At 38.6% G+C, this 15,677-nt stretch overlaps 1 protein-coding gene across 5 annotated transcripts in view; it reads left to right on the top strand.

Moving 5' to 3' along the window:
• Positions 1 to 15,413, top strand: part of CPEB4 (cytoplasmic polyadenylation element binding protein 4) — a 69,582-nt gene extending 54,169 nt beyond the window's left edge. For 4 of the 5 annotated variants that reach the window (XM_015537753.2, XM_007082790.3, XM_007082789.3 and 1 more), the window contains 5 exons: positions 1,503 to 1,592; positions 1,966 to 2,084; positions 4,250 to 4,364; positions 5,699 to 5,880; positions 8,556 to 9,111. In XM_015537753.2, the coding sequence (XP_015393239.2) occupies positions 1,503 to 1,592; positions 1,966 to 2,084; positions 4,250 to 4,364; positions 5,699 to 5,880; positions 8,556 to 8,783 (734 nt within the window). In that variant the 3' untranslated portion in view covers positions 8,784 to 9,111. Of the gene's footprint in view, positions 1 to 1,502; positions 1,593 to 1,965; positions 2,085 to 4,249; positions 4,365 to 5,698; positions 5,881 to 8,555; positions 9,112 to 15,151 lie in introns of those variants that run through there. The other variant, XM_042992077.1, reaches the window with a different exon arrangement.
• Positions 15,414 to 15,677: the final 264 nt, after the last annotated feature.

The following is a 15,677-nucleotide window of genomic DNA, read 5'->3' as shown; positions in this document are numbered from 1 at the left end:
AATTAATGGGAATGATGGTAGGCGTCTTGCATTATCCTTAAGACCAAGCATATTGATAAGTTATTTCTATAACATGAAATATGCAGTCCTGGAGAATATTGTGCTATGTGGAATGGTACCTCAACAATTACAGGGTTTCTGGTGACATAGGGTTAGAAGCAGCTAATTTCGAACCTGTTGAACTTTGTACCCAAAGTTCATTAGGAAGCACCAGCAAAAAGGAAAGTAATGTCCGCAGATAGCTTGGACAATGTAGGCAAGTAGGTCAGCACGGTTGGAGGTTACCTCAAGGAATACTGAAAATGCACAAAACCACTAGAGCAGAAACGCTGGCTTGCAAGCTTGGAGGCAGTGCAGATGTAACTGGACCTCAGCACCCGAGAAGGTGCAAACACTCCCGAGAAAAGAGCCCTGCAAGGTTGAGAGTATACCTCTCCAGCGAGAGAGCCCTGGTCGCTGTGCTCATTTGTAATTTTCTTACAAGAGAGAGGGAGGGCTCCTGCCAGCATATCAGACAAGCTAGGGGCTTTTTCTTTTCCTGAGGAAGGTTATAGTTCTCCTCCCACTATGCTAGCTCACCATGCCCAGGAAAAATCACTTGTGAGCCAGTAAAACTTCTAGGTTGTACTGATTTCCTTCCTCTATTTACCAGTCTCTCTTACGTGAGCTAAATGGTACTGTAGAAACAGGCATCAAGAGGAGCGCAGACTGTACTGTTTCACAATCTGGAGGAGAGAAAAACAGTTCTACCAGCTTGGAATTTGAGCACATCTCCCATCTCTTCTTTTCCTCTGACCTGCTCTCCTTCTGGGTCTTATCTATACACGCTTACCTACCGTTTCCAGAACTTCTTTGGAAATTTATTTTCCTATAGTCTACTCATGAGTCTGGTCATGAGGAAATGGTACGGGCTGAGAGTCATCCTACAGAATGAATGGCCTCTATCCTTTTAAGACTGTCAAAGCTATAAAAGATAGCAAAGAATGAGAAGCTGTTCCAAGACTGGAGAATACTGATACCCTAGGGACAGGACATCTAAATATATCACGTGTCCTGGATAGGATTCTGGATCAGAAAGGGAAAAGGAGATACTACTGGGATAGGTCGAAATTTGGGTGGAGTCTGTGAATTGGGTAGTAATAGTGTATGAATATTGATTTCCTGATTGGGAGGGTTACCTGGTGGTAGATGGGGAGATGGCCTTGTTTTGAGCAGGTGCCAGTGGTTGTATTTTGGGGTTATAGAGCGCGATGTCAGAAAAAAAATGATAGGTAAGTAGGTAGGTAGGTAGATAGGTTGATTTCATGCATACATACAGGTAGAAAGAAGGGCAAGAAATGTGTAAAATACTAACAATTGGGGAATCTAGATGAAGGAGGTGTAGGAGTTCTTTGTACTGTTCTTGTAAAGAGTAGATTTGAAACTTTTCTCTAAACCACTTCCCCAAAATGATTATAAAAATATTTAAATTTACTGTTTTGTTTTGCTTTGTTGTTCTTTAGATGAGATCACAGCTAGTTTTCGTCGCTTTGGCCCTTTGATTGTGGATTGGCCTCATAAAGCAGAGAGCAAATCCTATTTTCCTCCTAAAGGTAATTCTCCAAATTTAATATACATGTACAGTGTATCCTTACATTGTTTAATGTTTAGCCTTTTAATAAATGTTCATCTTTGCTATAAAAGTTTCCGTTGTTAAACTTATATTTTCCCAAATACATCTTTAAAATTTCTACCTAATGTATACTTTCTATTCAAATTAAATTTTACTCCAAAATACGTTTCAAGATACCAAACTGAACTTTAATGTTGATACTATCAGACTTCAGGTAGGAATATTTAAGTTTATTAATTTTTTTTTTTTACTCTTTTTCTCTTCCTTAGTTTCGGTTTATCCTTCCTTTCTGTTGAAGAATTATGTAAAAAAAAGAAGGGAAACAAATAAGCCTCTTTTCCCCTTTTTATCAGGCTATGCATTCCTGCTTTTTCAAGATGAAAGCTCTGTTCAGGCTCTGATTGATGCATGTATTGAAGAAGATGGAAAGCTCTACCTGTGTGTGTCCAGTCCCACTATCAAAGATAAGCCAGTGAGTGTTGTCTAACATGAAAATAGCTTCTTGTTTTTGCCTCCATCTCTGCTTGGTTTGAAAACCCACAGACATCTTGATGTGTTTGTTAATGGATAAGTTTGTAAGTAGAATGTCGTTGCTGTCAACCTCCTAACATTGACATTCTGTATTATTCGTGCGCATTCTTTTGACATTGAATTTTTTGGTTAATTAAAATATTGGTAAATCTTTACCATTGAAAGACTTCAGTCGATAATACGTTTGATAAAGTAGCTGAATTTCCTCTGAGTAATAGAACTCAAAAATCACAAATACGTATTTGTCTATCTCCTTCTTCTCTTTGATCAAAATTTTACCCAATAAATGTCCTTAACTTTTTGCACAAGGTATTCTCCCAAAGTAAAATGAATTATGTATATAGAGAAAGGTACGTGGCTTTTTTTTTTTCCGTTTTAATTTTTTTTTAACGTTTATTTATTTTTGAGAGACAGAGAGAGTCAGAGCACAAGCAGGGGAGGGGCAGAGAGAGAGGAGACACAGAATCTGAAGCAGGCCCCAGGCTCTGAGCTGTCAGCACAGAGCCCGACGCGGGGCTCGAATTCAACAAACTGTGAGATCATGACCTGAGCCGAAGTCGGATGCTTAACCGACTGAGCCACCCAGGCGCCCCTGGTTTTTTCTTTTTGAAAAAAAAAAATTTTTTTTATCAAAAAATTTGGTCTTTAAGAATAGTAGCAACTGTCCTGTTTTGACAAATCTGGCAAATCAACAACTGATTATCACTCAGGTTGATCTGGTAATGGGGTGCAGTTCAGAATGGAGGTGCCTATGGGTTCATACTGCTCAAGCAGTAATTAGTGGAGCTTCCCTCGGGGTTGTCTAGGTCAGGAACACTCTTCCCAGAGTTCCCATGGCCTAGACTCTTTATACTTGACTTGTTTATGTTCCCCCATAGTCTTCACAGTATTTGAATTTGGACCTCTGGCCTAGGACTTTGTTGATGGGCATATTGGGAATACCCCACTATGAACCTACCCATAGCCTTTGGTATGGGCATTTGTAACAATAAATAAATGCAAACAATTAGGATGAGATACATGATTCTTGGTTGGCTGAAGCAGTGGAACTATCGCTATGTGCAAATATTATTCTTGGTTGGCTGAAGCAGTGGACCCATCGCTATGTGCAAATATTAATGTTTTTACTTTGAAATGCTTTTTGAAATAATGCAACAGGTTTGTTAGTATTAGGAGTAGTTTGCATTTGTAGGATTGGGCACACAATCATAGTTTACTTATTAGCACTGTATTTTTTTTTTAATTTTTTTTCTTTTTAATGTTATTTATTTTTGACAGAGAGAGAGAGAGAGAGAGAGCATGAGCAGGGGAGGGGCAGAGAGAGAGAGGGAGACACAGAATCCGAAGCAGGCCCCAGGCTCTGAGCTGTCAGCACAGAGCCCGCTGCGGGGTTCAAACTCACAGATCGTGAGATCATGACCTGAGCCGAAGTCAGACACTCAACCGATTGAGCCACCCAGGCGCCCCTTTAGCACTGTAGTCTGATTAACCTCAAGTACCATGCTAACTTACATTATGTAGATTTGGGGGGATCGGGTGGGATGGAAGCCCAAATAGTGTGAAAAACAGCTAATTACCGATAATTGAAGTGTTAGTGATTTAGTTTATAATAGGTAATGAAACTGAACTTTCCATCTTGGTTCACTTGGTTCGCTTAACATCGGTTCACTTAAAAAAATCACTTGGTTTACTCTTAAAAATGTAATGAAGGGTTGGGCTATGCTATTTGTAAGTCTTCTAATTTTACAGCCTTATTTTTTTTTTTTTCAACGTTTTTTATTTATTTTTGGGACAGAGAGAGACAGAGCATGAACGGGGGAGGGGCAGAGAGAGGGAGACACAGAATCGGAAATAGGCTCCAGGCTCCGAGCCGTCAGCCCAGAGCCTGACGCGGGGCTCGAACTCACAGACCGCGAGATCGTGACCTGGCTGAAGTCGGACGCTTAACCGACTGCGCCACCCAGGCGCCCCTAATTTTACAGCCTTATTGATCTATAATGATGTGGATTATTGTTGCTCTTCAGATACTCTGCAGTAATTTTAAACTTATTTCTCCATAAATTGTCAGCATTAAGAATGAGACATTTTGGTTTGTCTGGTCCCTAGGTGCAGATTCGGCCTTGGAATCTCAGTGACAGTGACTTTGTGATGGATGGTTCACAGCCTCTTGACCCACGAAAAACTATATTTGTTGGTGGTGTTCCTCGACCATTACGAGCTGGTATGATTAAACAAACAAAAATACCCCCTTTATTCTTTAGCATAAGAAATAACCTTATAAAGTTCTTTTTTTTTTTAATGTGTATTTATTTTTGAGAGAGTGAGAGTGAGCATGCATGCGAGGGTGGGGCAGAGAGAAAGGGAGACAGAATCCCAAGCAGGCTCCACGTGGTCAGCACAGAGCCTGATGCAGGGCTCTAACTCGTGAATGGTGAGATCATGACCTGAGCTGAAATCAGAAGTCGGCCGCTCAACTCACTGAGCCCCCCAGGCGCTCCCCTTATAAAGATATCTTAGGAAAAATTCTCCGTAAGCATTTGAGTTAATGTCCAAGAGAATTCTAGAATCAAAGTATCTGGCTTTGAATTCATGTGCCCTGCTCCCAGTTAATAGTTGAGTGACGTTGGACAAGTTATTTTCTCTAATTTTCAATGTCCTCATCAGTCCAAAGGAGTTATAAGTGTATCTGCTTCATAAAGAGTTTTGATAGTTTTGAGGATTGAGTGTGATGAGCAGGGCCAAGGGCTCCGTGTGGTGTTAGTGAGCATCACTCTTGTCATCATCTGGAAGAGCCCTTCAAGAGTAGACTAGATGTCAAGATGTTCAGGGTTTATTTCCCAAGCCCCCAGTTGCCCACCGGCTTTTACTGAGCTCTGAAACATGGGAGGGTTTTCAGCAGTGCATCATGTCTTTAAAAGTAGGACCTACAGGAGAAATTTCATCCCTGACTTCAAGTAATTTGAGGTTTAATAGTATAAATGAGATAAGATAAAAACGAACGAGAATGCAGTTTCAAAATTTAAACGCCTCATGGAGAACACCATACGTTCGTTATTTCAAGTTTTTATATAAAAAACTGGTGGAAAACTAGACTGTAGGGAAAGGTAACAAGGCTTTCATGGAGATATTCTAGAACGACCTCCATACTGTCAATTTGCTAGCGTTCACCTGATTATTTATATTAAGCAATACACTATTACTTGTAAAGCCATGGTGGCCACATGGTAGAAAGCGGACAGACCAAGATGACCGACCCAGCACTATCACTTAACCATCTGTGACCTTGGACAGATTGAACGTCCACTCGGTGGCTCAATTTCCCCAGGAAATCACTACCTACTTCATAGGGTTGTTGTGAAGATTAAAAGTGACCGTACGTAAAAAAAAAAAAACCCAGCAGAGCCCCTGCCCTTATTTAAAAGATTAAAGATTGATTTCATAATTATCATAAGGACGTGAGCTCAGAATACATATGAACTGCTTTTGATGAAATCTTTGGTGAGCGAGATGGCTTTTCCTGATTTCAAATGCCGTCTTTGTTCCTTTCTTATTTAGTGGAGCTTGCCATGATAATGGATCGTCTGTATGGAGGTGTGTGCTATGCGGGGATTGATACCGACCCTGAGCTGAAATACCCTAAAGGAGCTGGGCGAGTCGCATTCTCTAATCAACAGAGTTACATAGCTGCTATCAGTGCCCGCTTTGTTCAGCTGCAGCATGGAGAGATAGATAAACGGGTAAGTCCTAGATTACATTCTGGAAAGTTCTGGAAATGGCCCTCTCGGTGTGTCATTACCAAGATTGGAATGGGGGAATTTTAATATGGCAATAAAATTGGCAGCTGACAGTTATGCCTGTAGGACCAGTTAGGTGTATATTCTTTAATGCATCTAAGGGTTCCTGTGATTTTTTTCTGTCTCTTAGTTTCTTGAGTAGCCTAATCAGAGCCCTGCATCAATTTACCGTGGTTGATTTAATCTCCTAAGCTATCACCTCCATCCATTCACTTATTCAGTTAGTCATTCAGTAAATATCATTATATCAAGTACAATATACTTGATATAAATATCAAGTATACTTATATTGATAAGTATAAGTATATATACTTATATATATAAGTATATATATATTATATAATAATAATATATAATTATATATTATATATATATTATATATAATATATAATATAATAATAATAATATATTATATATTGATGTATTATATCACATCAATATATTATATATTGATGCCCTTGAGATCCCCTGACCTTTTTTTTTTAATCCCGAGACATCATGACTATCTCGTAAGCCCTATTTTCCAGTGTGCTATGTAACAAATGACTGAATAAATTCACTGGTAGGACTGCGTTAGAAATATTTCATTGAAACAGATTAAGTGAAAGAAATCATAATCTTTTTAGTGTATTCTACCACCTGAAATCAGGCAGTAATTAGCATTATCTTCGGTACTTTAAATTCCTCTTTGTTGGTTTGTCTTCTGAGTTAAAAAGCTGGAGAAAACCTCGGAGAGAGCGCTCTCCTCTGTTTTCTAAGCTACTGTATTTGAAGCTCTGTGTTCCGTTATCCGTCTTATTTCTTTGCATTCACAGATTTATTTCTTAGTTTGGTGTTTCATGCATTCACCAGATGTTTTAGCACCTAGGACAAGTAGTTGATGTTCTTCTCGGGAACATCTCCTGAGGAGTTGATGTTCTGATAGATATAACTGTATCTTACACTGACACTGCTCAAAGTGTGGCCTGTGAGCTGACTGCCAGAAGCAAATGGTTACTAGCTTGTGGTGAGATAGGAGTTTACACCATTACACCAGAATGTGAATCAGCTACATTAGGAAGCGTGGTGTTGATTAGTTCAGCTGACTTGGGGTTCTTTGGGGGTTTTTTTCTCCCCCTAGAAAGACCCTCCTGATGAAAGAAGCAGTGTGTTGATTTATATTCTGGTGTTAGCTCCTTATTTCATGGGAGACTGGCACTTTCATTAGGACTGACTTAGATATCAACACTCTGAGGCATTGTGCTCCAAAAAGTCCTTACTGATTGATCGTATCGTGCTGTTCTCAATTCATTATGTAGAAACTATCAAGGCGATGGTGGTTGACACTTACTGCTTTTGTTTCATTTCATGTATACGCTGCTACAGTGTCGGTATGAAATACAAGGTGATAGTGGCTGTCATACTGTGACCGTATGAAAAGAAAGGTCTAGATTCGAACATAAACACGGAGGGAGAGGGCAAGACACGTTGCAGTATAAGTTAACAAGCCCACATGCTTTTAGTTCACTGAAAAAATAGCTACGTCTGACCAAGCAGTGTCTCCTGTCTCGCCGCTTCATCCCAGCAAAGGTGTCAGAGGTGTAAGGTTAGTCATGGAAATGCACACTTCATTTGTATTCCTCTGCAATCAAGCCCTTTGACCAGCGTTCTTGCAGCTCCATAGATGTCACGGAGTGGCCTCGGGGCCAGAAGGCTAATGCTCTGGTTTGTCTGCTCTTCCCGTCTTCCTGTCACTCGTCTTCTTTTGTTCATGGCTAACCTTTGTCAGGATTCCTTGTCACAACCGGATGGCACCGGTGGTAGTGATGGCCTGGTATAAGGGAATTTTAACCCTGAGTCTCTCTACGACTAAAAATAACCAACTCTTTTCTCACTGGTGAATTAACAGCCAGGTTATTTTTAATGCTTGAGAGACTCAAATGACAGGTTGGCCTATTGAACACTGGAACAGACCCAGTTTCAGAAATTCACCTCTGACTTTTAGACTGAACCATTCTTACTGACAGAGAATAAGGCGAGGTTTTAGACTATGAGTACTACGGCCGTGTCTTGTTTGCTCAGAGTTCCGAGTCTGGGTGATTATAACCCACGATGTGCACACTGTAAATAGAAACCGTGACCCAGCCTTTATTACAACTTAGACGCTTATGACACAGAAGTCAGGCATCTTCCCTCTGATGCGAATACTGAAGTGCTATTTTGTGGAACTGGGAAGCCCTTCGTTGGTTTTGTTCAAATTACAATTCCACATATGACAAAAATCCAGATCCACTGATTAAAGCGATGGTTTGTGTCTATAAAAATGCTCCTGTGGGTTTAATCTCGTGATGTTCTAAACAGTTGGCTTCCCTTCTTTATTTCTGGCCGAATTGTTTTTCCTTTGAAAAGTGGTTCTTTAATAAGACAGAAATGTAAAATGAGGAGTACAAAAGCCTCACCAGGTCCTTAAGGATGGACTGGACTGCCTTAATTTCAGGAAAAGAGCTACTGACCCTTGTTCCGGGGCACCCCGGCACAGATTGATTCAGACAGAGGTTGGAAGTGCACGCACCACAGTAAGAGGTGCCTGGACCATTCACTGAAAAGTGTAAACGCCTTCCTTTTCTTTTCGATTGCAGGTGGAAGTTAAGCCATATGTCTTGGATGATCAGCTGTGTGATGAATGTCAGGGGGCCCGTTGTGGTGGAAAATTTGCTCCATTTTTCTGTGCTAACGTTACCTGTCTGCAGTATTACTGTGAATATTGCTGGGCTGCTATTCATTCTCGTGCTGGCAGGGAGTTCCACAAGCCCCTGGTGAAGGAAGGCGGTGACCGTCCGCGACATATTTCATTCCGCTGGAACTAAAGGGTAACTACAGTGCTCATTTTCAGGCCTCAGAATAAGTGCACTCTTCTGTTAATTCTGACCCCTTCCTCGCCCTCTTCACGCTGGCATGTCCTTTTGTAGCAGCCCGTAACTTAACAATAGTGTAACAAAAAGAATGACCTATAATATAGGCGTTTTGTAGATTCTCGTGTCACTGAAAACAGTACGTACGAACTCCTTTTTCGTATTGCCATCGTGTTGCACGGAAGTTTTATTCTCTTGTTTTGCTGGAGACCAAGAGGATCCAAAACTTCCTGTAACATTTTCTTAGAGGAGAAAGAGAAATATTAAAAGAGAAATGAAACAATAGAGTATTTTGGGTTTTTAATTAAATTATTGTTAATAATATAACATATAAGAATACTTTTTATTAAAATTAACCATGCAACAGTAACACTATCAGTCTGTCCTGACACAGTTTTTCCCCCAGAGAAGTGCTTTTGCCTTTTCCTTTCTTTCTTTTTTGCCTCTCTTTTTTGCCATCCCCCCCCCCCCCCCCCACCGTTTTATTCATTTACAGCAGTGGAGGAAGTTAACAATTATTAACAGGAAAGAGCATGTTAAAGCAAACACAAATGCATGAGCAAGATCGAAGCAGCATTAGAACAAACTGTAAGGGTTTCGAGGCCGAGTAGAATTTCATGACGCCTCCGAGTTACTACCACAGCAGAAAAAAAAAAAAAAAATAGTAAAGTAGGCAGAGCTAGGTTTATTTTCTTTTCAACCATTTAAAAACCTTTAGAATGTAAAAATTGGGTAAATGTACTACTGAGGGGAGTGCACTTATTTATTTTTAAACTTCCTCGTCTGGTCACGGCCCCAGGAAACCTACCAAAGCTAGAATTAATGACAACTGGTGGGAAAACTAGCATTTCCTCCCCCCGAAGAACAAATGTATAAATTTTATTTTTGATGTTATATATAAACTCTATATCCTAATTTAGTAAACACTCATCAGGTGTCAGCCTTTGCTCTCCATTTTGACGTTAAAAAACAAAACAGAACAGAACGGATCTAGAGATACCTCAAGGACATCAGTTTTGATTTTGCGTTAACAGTACAGTTGTAGCCCAAACTGGGAAACAAAACCAATATACAAATTGGCTGCCGATTGGCTTACTTTTAGATTTAAAGTTGCTTTGGGTATCCTGTAATTTAGTTGTAACATAGACAACGGAAAAAAAAAAAAAGTTAAAAAAAAAAAAGTTAAGTAGTTGCAGAGTGTTTTGCACTGTTGAACTAAGTAACTGTGTAAATCTGTGCAAAGGTACGTATGTTTATCTTACTCTTCCTATAAAATAAAAATAACATTACCGTTTCAGAACTTAGCATGGGACATAGTCAGTGTTTGAAGTGCCAACTTCATCAAGTAATGCATGCTTTATTATACATAAAATTCTAGCTTCGAAAGGCGTTATTATGTGTTGAACAGTACGCTTCAGGGGTAAATTTAAAATAGTCTCTTGAAGCCCTGGTCATGGAAGTAACTTTTATTTTAATTGACATTCTCTTATCAAATGCCCTACCCACCACCAAAAGGATTATTACCGGTGTGCAAAACATTAACAAAAATCCTGCTAGTTGTGCTACCTAACAGTACCGTCTTGGATCCTTCAAAACCAAAGACTTGCCCCAGCACTACGGTGGAACCACCTGGCTGATGACCCCTGCTGATTATCGTTAGGAAAAGCAGTCCTTTATTTTTAGCACAGGCTTTAACGAACTGCATACCTGTTAAGTTCCAAAGGTCAAAATGGAGGCATATGCTGTCTAATGGTCAGACATAGAAAGGGAGCTGCTTTTAAAGAATTCCCTGCAAATACGGAAAGCAGTCATGCGAATGGAGGGTGCTCTTGTGTAGCTGGTCAGGGACTTTTTTTTCTTTTCTCCTGAACTACATGATTCTAACCGAAACGTTCATTTGCCTCTTTTTATTCTTTTCGATGCTTGTAGGTGGCTTGGGGTGTGCTATTGTACTGTTCCTACTCAGTAAACAGGTGTGATGAGTTAACAAGAAATAACACTGTTTGAGAACTAGCTTTGAATAATAATTTTTCCCTTTGTACATGACCTGCTGAATTTCGGTACAGTGTTTTTGTAGCTAACTTATTTTGTCATGCACATAATGTATATTTGTTATGCACTACTTTTGTATATCTTGTTTTTCCAACAGTGAACATTTTTAGGCACACTTTTCACTGACGGGATATCTCTTTATGCAATACCTCAATTTTTCATATTGCAAAGAGTAGCTTTTTGTACTTTTATTACTGAGAGATCTTCATATACTTCATTTTTTAATATAAATAATTTTAATAAATTTTATTTTCTTATATTCTGCTTTTTATACATTTCAGTGCTCTGCATACATTTTAAATTATGAATGTTGTGCACTGGCAATGCTATTTTAGAGTCTGCAGAGAAGAGAAAGCATGTTGCTTAAACATCCTTCCCCAGCACCAGCTATTGGTGCACCTATAATTTAAGAAATAGTCTATGTAAAGTCACAAATTAATGAAAAAAATTCGCATGAAAATGACAGATAACACGGTAGTTCCTAAAAAGACAAAAAATTAAACGCATAAGCATAGGGTAGAAATTTAAAATAACAAAATTGTCTACAGCTTCTTACTAAGTTTTTAAAATTATTCACAACGCAGACATTCTTGGTGAATGTTTAGCCATTTTTAATATTAATAAATTGATGTTAAGTGTTTGATTCAGAGATGTCTGCTCTTTTAATTATATATAAAGAAAAAAAAAATAGCCTGCCGTGGGACAGGTGTGTAATGTTAGTATGCATGACTAATGTAAGAAATTGTTATTCTACTAATATTTACTTGTGATTGTGTGACAAGCGTGTTTACAGATTATTTGGTTACACTTCAATTTACAGGGCATAAACAATTATTATCTATTACTCTGAACGTTATTGATTACATGTCCTTCAGATTACACGGGATTGTAGTTGGGAGTTACCATGTAACTCAAAACGTAATTAACATGGAATTAGTTTACAGATTTTAGGGTATCACTTCAATTTACCAAGCATGTAGTTCTAGCACACTAGCATGGCACCAGCCATGTACTTACAATGTAGTTACAGAGTAATTACATGGTTATTTTTGCAATGTAAAATAAAGTGTTTCTGATTATTTTCTATGTAAAGGAACCCTCTCTCCCTTCCCCTTCTGGTCCCCACGCTTTGGTATAATATATATACTTCTCCATACACAGACCTCTGCAGAATGCAAAATAAAACTTGCAGTGAACGAATTTAGCATTTTATGAGAGTGCTGTTGGAAAGACTTGATAATTCACCCCTTTTGTTTTGAAGAGTTGAATCTTCTGTTAAAAGGTGATTTAAAACTTGAATGTGATGAATTGTGGCAAGTTAACTTCAAGTTATGTGCAATACTTATTTCAAACTTTTGAAAGATCTTTGCAGTGTAATTCTTTGTTTTTAATTGCAGACATTTAAAAATGTCATTTTCTACTGTTAAGAGTAATCCTCTTTCTTGCTGGTGTTTCTAAAGAAAAGAATCAGAAATCAATCTTTCTACTAATGTAAATTTGAGATTATTTTTAAAAATGGAATAAAAGAGGTTTTGGTCATTTGCTTTATTTTATTATCTTATTTTAAAGCTACTGTGATTGATAGCATTGTAAGAATTGGGACAATATTGTATTCAACTGTTTTATTTTTTATATTTTTAAAATTTAAAGTATAATTAGTTTTTATAATTTTCATCAGATTTTTGTTATATTTTTTGGAAGTGAAACTTTTAGCAAGTGGGTGTCTAGTTTTTACTAATCCCTAATGTTTTTTTTTTTTTCCAGTGTATTGCTCATATTATCAGAAGGAAAAGTTATTTAAGTATGTCAGTTAATTGTACTACTTGGCTGAATTTCCATATAGTTTTTACTGTGTATGGGGAGGTTGTAGTATTTATTATAGCATTTTAAATAAGGGTAATTCATTTTTTATTAAAGTCATTTTCACGTTAAGTTCCTATTTTTGTATGTTCTACTCTTAAGTTATATAACACAGTTCCTTTTTTAAAAGAGTTCATTTGTTGAAGTGCTAGTGGAAAATTAATGTTATTAAATAGTTTGCAAATGACTATTTATACCAGTATGCATATAATTTTTAAATATTTGTAATGTGAGATGTTGAATGAATAAAACTTTTAACTCAGCTTTCTTTTTAATATACTTATTTATTTGCAACATGAGTAGGTTATGCTTCCATGATCAGGAATGAAACCTTTAAAAAAATATTAGGTGTATATCTCGGGCCAAGGCAGAACATACTGATACGAAAAGATGTCCAGCCATATAGGGACCAGTCGCAAGTATGCGTTGCTTGTGTAAGTTTGTAAATATCTGTGGGTTGTTGTCTTTGATCTGTACTATTAGTTCACACGTTGCCCTGCAGAGTCCTTTTTTTTTCCCTTTCTTTTCTTTTCTTTCTTTCTTTCTTTTTTTTTTTTTTTTTTTTAAATAGCCTCCCGTGCGTATGGGAGGCCTCGGCCAGGATTCGAGCATTCGGTCACCTGCTGAAGGCCAATGTCCAATAAAAGTAAGGAAAGGTCAATATGTGGGGGGTTTGATTTGTGGTCTTTGCTAATGAAGAGCCTTGATTTTTGGCCACCATACAAGAGGATCTTGGTTAATAAGTCTGGACTTTCAAACCCCTAGTTTTTCCCTGGATCCTAACGTCACAGGATATGGCCTCTGGGATAATAATCTCTGTAGCATGTGAATTGAAAGTACGATCTCTGACTCGATTCGTTAATCACGTGGACTACCGAGCACCACAATGTATTCGCGTTTACGTTTTACACCACATCTTCAAACTTTTAACTTCAGGACTTATTATGGCATGAAGCATAACACAGAGAATGTTCTGTCTTGTCAAATTTAATTTCTGTTCTTTCTCACCTCGAGGATAGTAGTCTTAAGACGAGAAGAAGCCGTTCTCGTCCTGAGACAAATGGACTGTAGAGGTCTTTTGCATCTAACTTGTCTTTCCAACCTGTAGCTCTTCCAGCTGTAGGGGAGCCTGAGGGGCCTTAGCCTGAAGGGCTAAGCAGCGCTTAGATATTCCCCCGGGAATACTGGGTCACTCAAGCTTTGGCTGACAATAGCGGGAAAACTTATGTTCCCAGTTCAGTGAAGGGCCCCTGAGGAAGCCCCAGGGGACATTGGAGATGTGGGTGGTGTTTGGTTGCCACTTCGACAACATCCCTGGGCGTTCTGGGTTGGTTTAGGCACTTAAAGTAGGGGCAAAAAAAAAAAAAAAAAGACATAAGTAGATTCCGGGGTTTTTTTTTGGTTTTTGTTTTATTTTTGTTTTATTTATTTTTTTTTTTTAGAAATATTTATGTTAGGCAAGTGCACATCAACTGTAAGTGATATAACAATTAAATCTGAAAATAATATGTAGGTGCAACACGTGGGTGTTTTAAATCACAGAACGGTGAATCTATAGCGTGTGAGAGGCTATTTGGGCTGCATTTTCTTATTCACTGGTAGTTCACCCAAATTCACCCAAAAAGGAAAGTCCTCTACCCCATTCTTCACCATCCTTAACAATCAAGTTGTTTCATAACCTCTTTTGGTAATGGCTTTGTATCCACACCCAGTTCAAAAGGAAAATGATTTTTTTATGGATTTCTTTCTTAAAGTTGGATAAATACCCCCTTAAAGTCTGATCGAAAGTCATGGGGAAAGTAAATTCCTGATTTTAGAAATTAAGGAACTGTGGAGATGTCAATGATACAAAAGAGTAATTCTTTTCTGAAGTATGGAATGGCAGAATAATAAACAAGGAACTCCATATTTATTTCCCAAATCGGGATCTTCAAAACAGTAAGGTAATCCTTTCTATAAGAAACAGACAAAAAAAATGTGAAGTTCGGTCATTAAATAAACATAGAAAATAAGGCACCCTGTTTCGTGGAAAATCAAATCGTGCAATTAGCTTGCTGAGGCTTTGAGAGGTTGGACAATGAAGAAACCCATTTTACTTTGTTTAAAAGTGCCTCCCCCCCACCACCAAATTTCTTTGCCTACGGTCTCTGTTTACAGATAACACAGGGCCCCATGGGACATACTTGGGATCTATTGCTCTCCATTTTAGTATGTTTACTAGTATCAGGAAGTCAAAGAACCTTACTGTTTTTTGTTCTGGAACGTCTCTTGGTCCTGTCCCTCCTTAGTTATTCCCAAGGCTGGTAACCATTGTCCACGTTAACTTTACGGGGCTTCGAAGTCATTGCCTAGCTTCTAACCCCTGCACCGTTTCCGGTTTAGCTTCTTAATTCCCCTCCCTCTACTCCCAGTTCCAGAAGAGAGAAGTTTCTTTGCAGAATGGACCGTCATACCTTAGGAAGCGATTGTTCATCGTGCCTCTCCCTGGCTCAGAGCGGCCCTTACTGCTCATGCGTGCCACGGCAAGTGCTGCTTCAGACAAGCACCTTGTGGTTTGAATCTGCCCTTCGTGACATGCTGGTCCTGATAATTCATGTCATTTCCCAACTTTGAAAATTTTCCCTCGCAAATGTCCCCCGCACCCCCTGCCAGTGCTCTGAGAGCCGGACCGCAGGCTTTGAATAAACTCTAAGAATTCAGAAAATGAACATTCGTGCCCTACTATGAACTCTTCTGCAGTACCAATTCAGTCTCTTATTAAAGAACATTGTGTTTTTGGCATGCCTGAACCTTGTCAGAATATTTTAAGTTGGAATCTTTTTTCCTAGTCAAATTGGGTGTCATTGTTGACTGGCTGGAAAAGGAGAGTAAAAAAAAAAAAAAAAGTGTCTTACTGTGATTCAGTGCGGTGACCAGAGTTGGAAAAGAGCCCTGTGT

Source organism: Panthera tigris, chromosome A1 (assembly GCF_018350195.1).
Source record: "Panthera tigris isolate Pti1 chromosome A1, P.tigris_Pti1_mat1.1, whole genome shotgun sequence".
Taxonomy (NCBI): Eukaryota; Metazoa; Chordata; class Mammalia; order Carnivora; family Felidae; genus Panthera; species Panthera tigris.
Note: the sequence above shows the minus strand (reverse complement) of the source record. Positions and strands in the feature narration are given on the sequence as shown.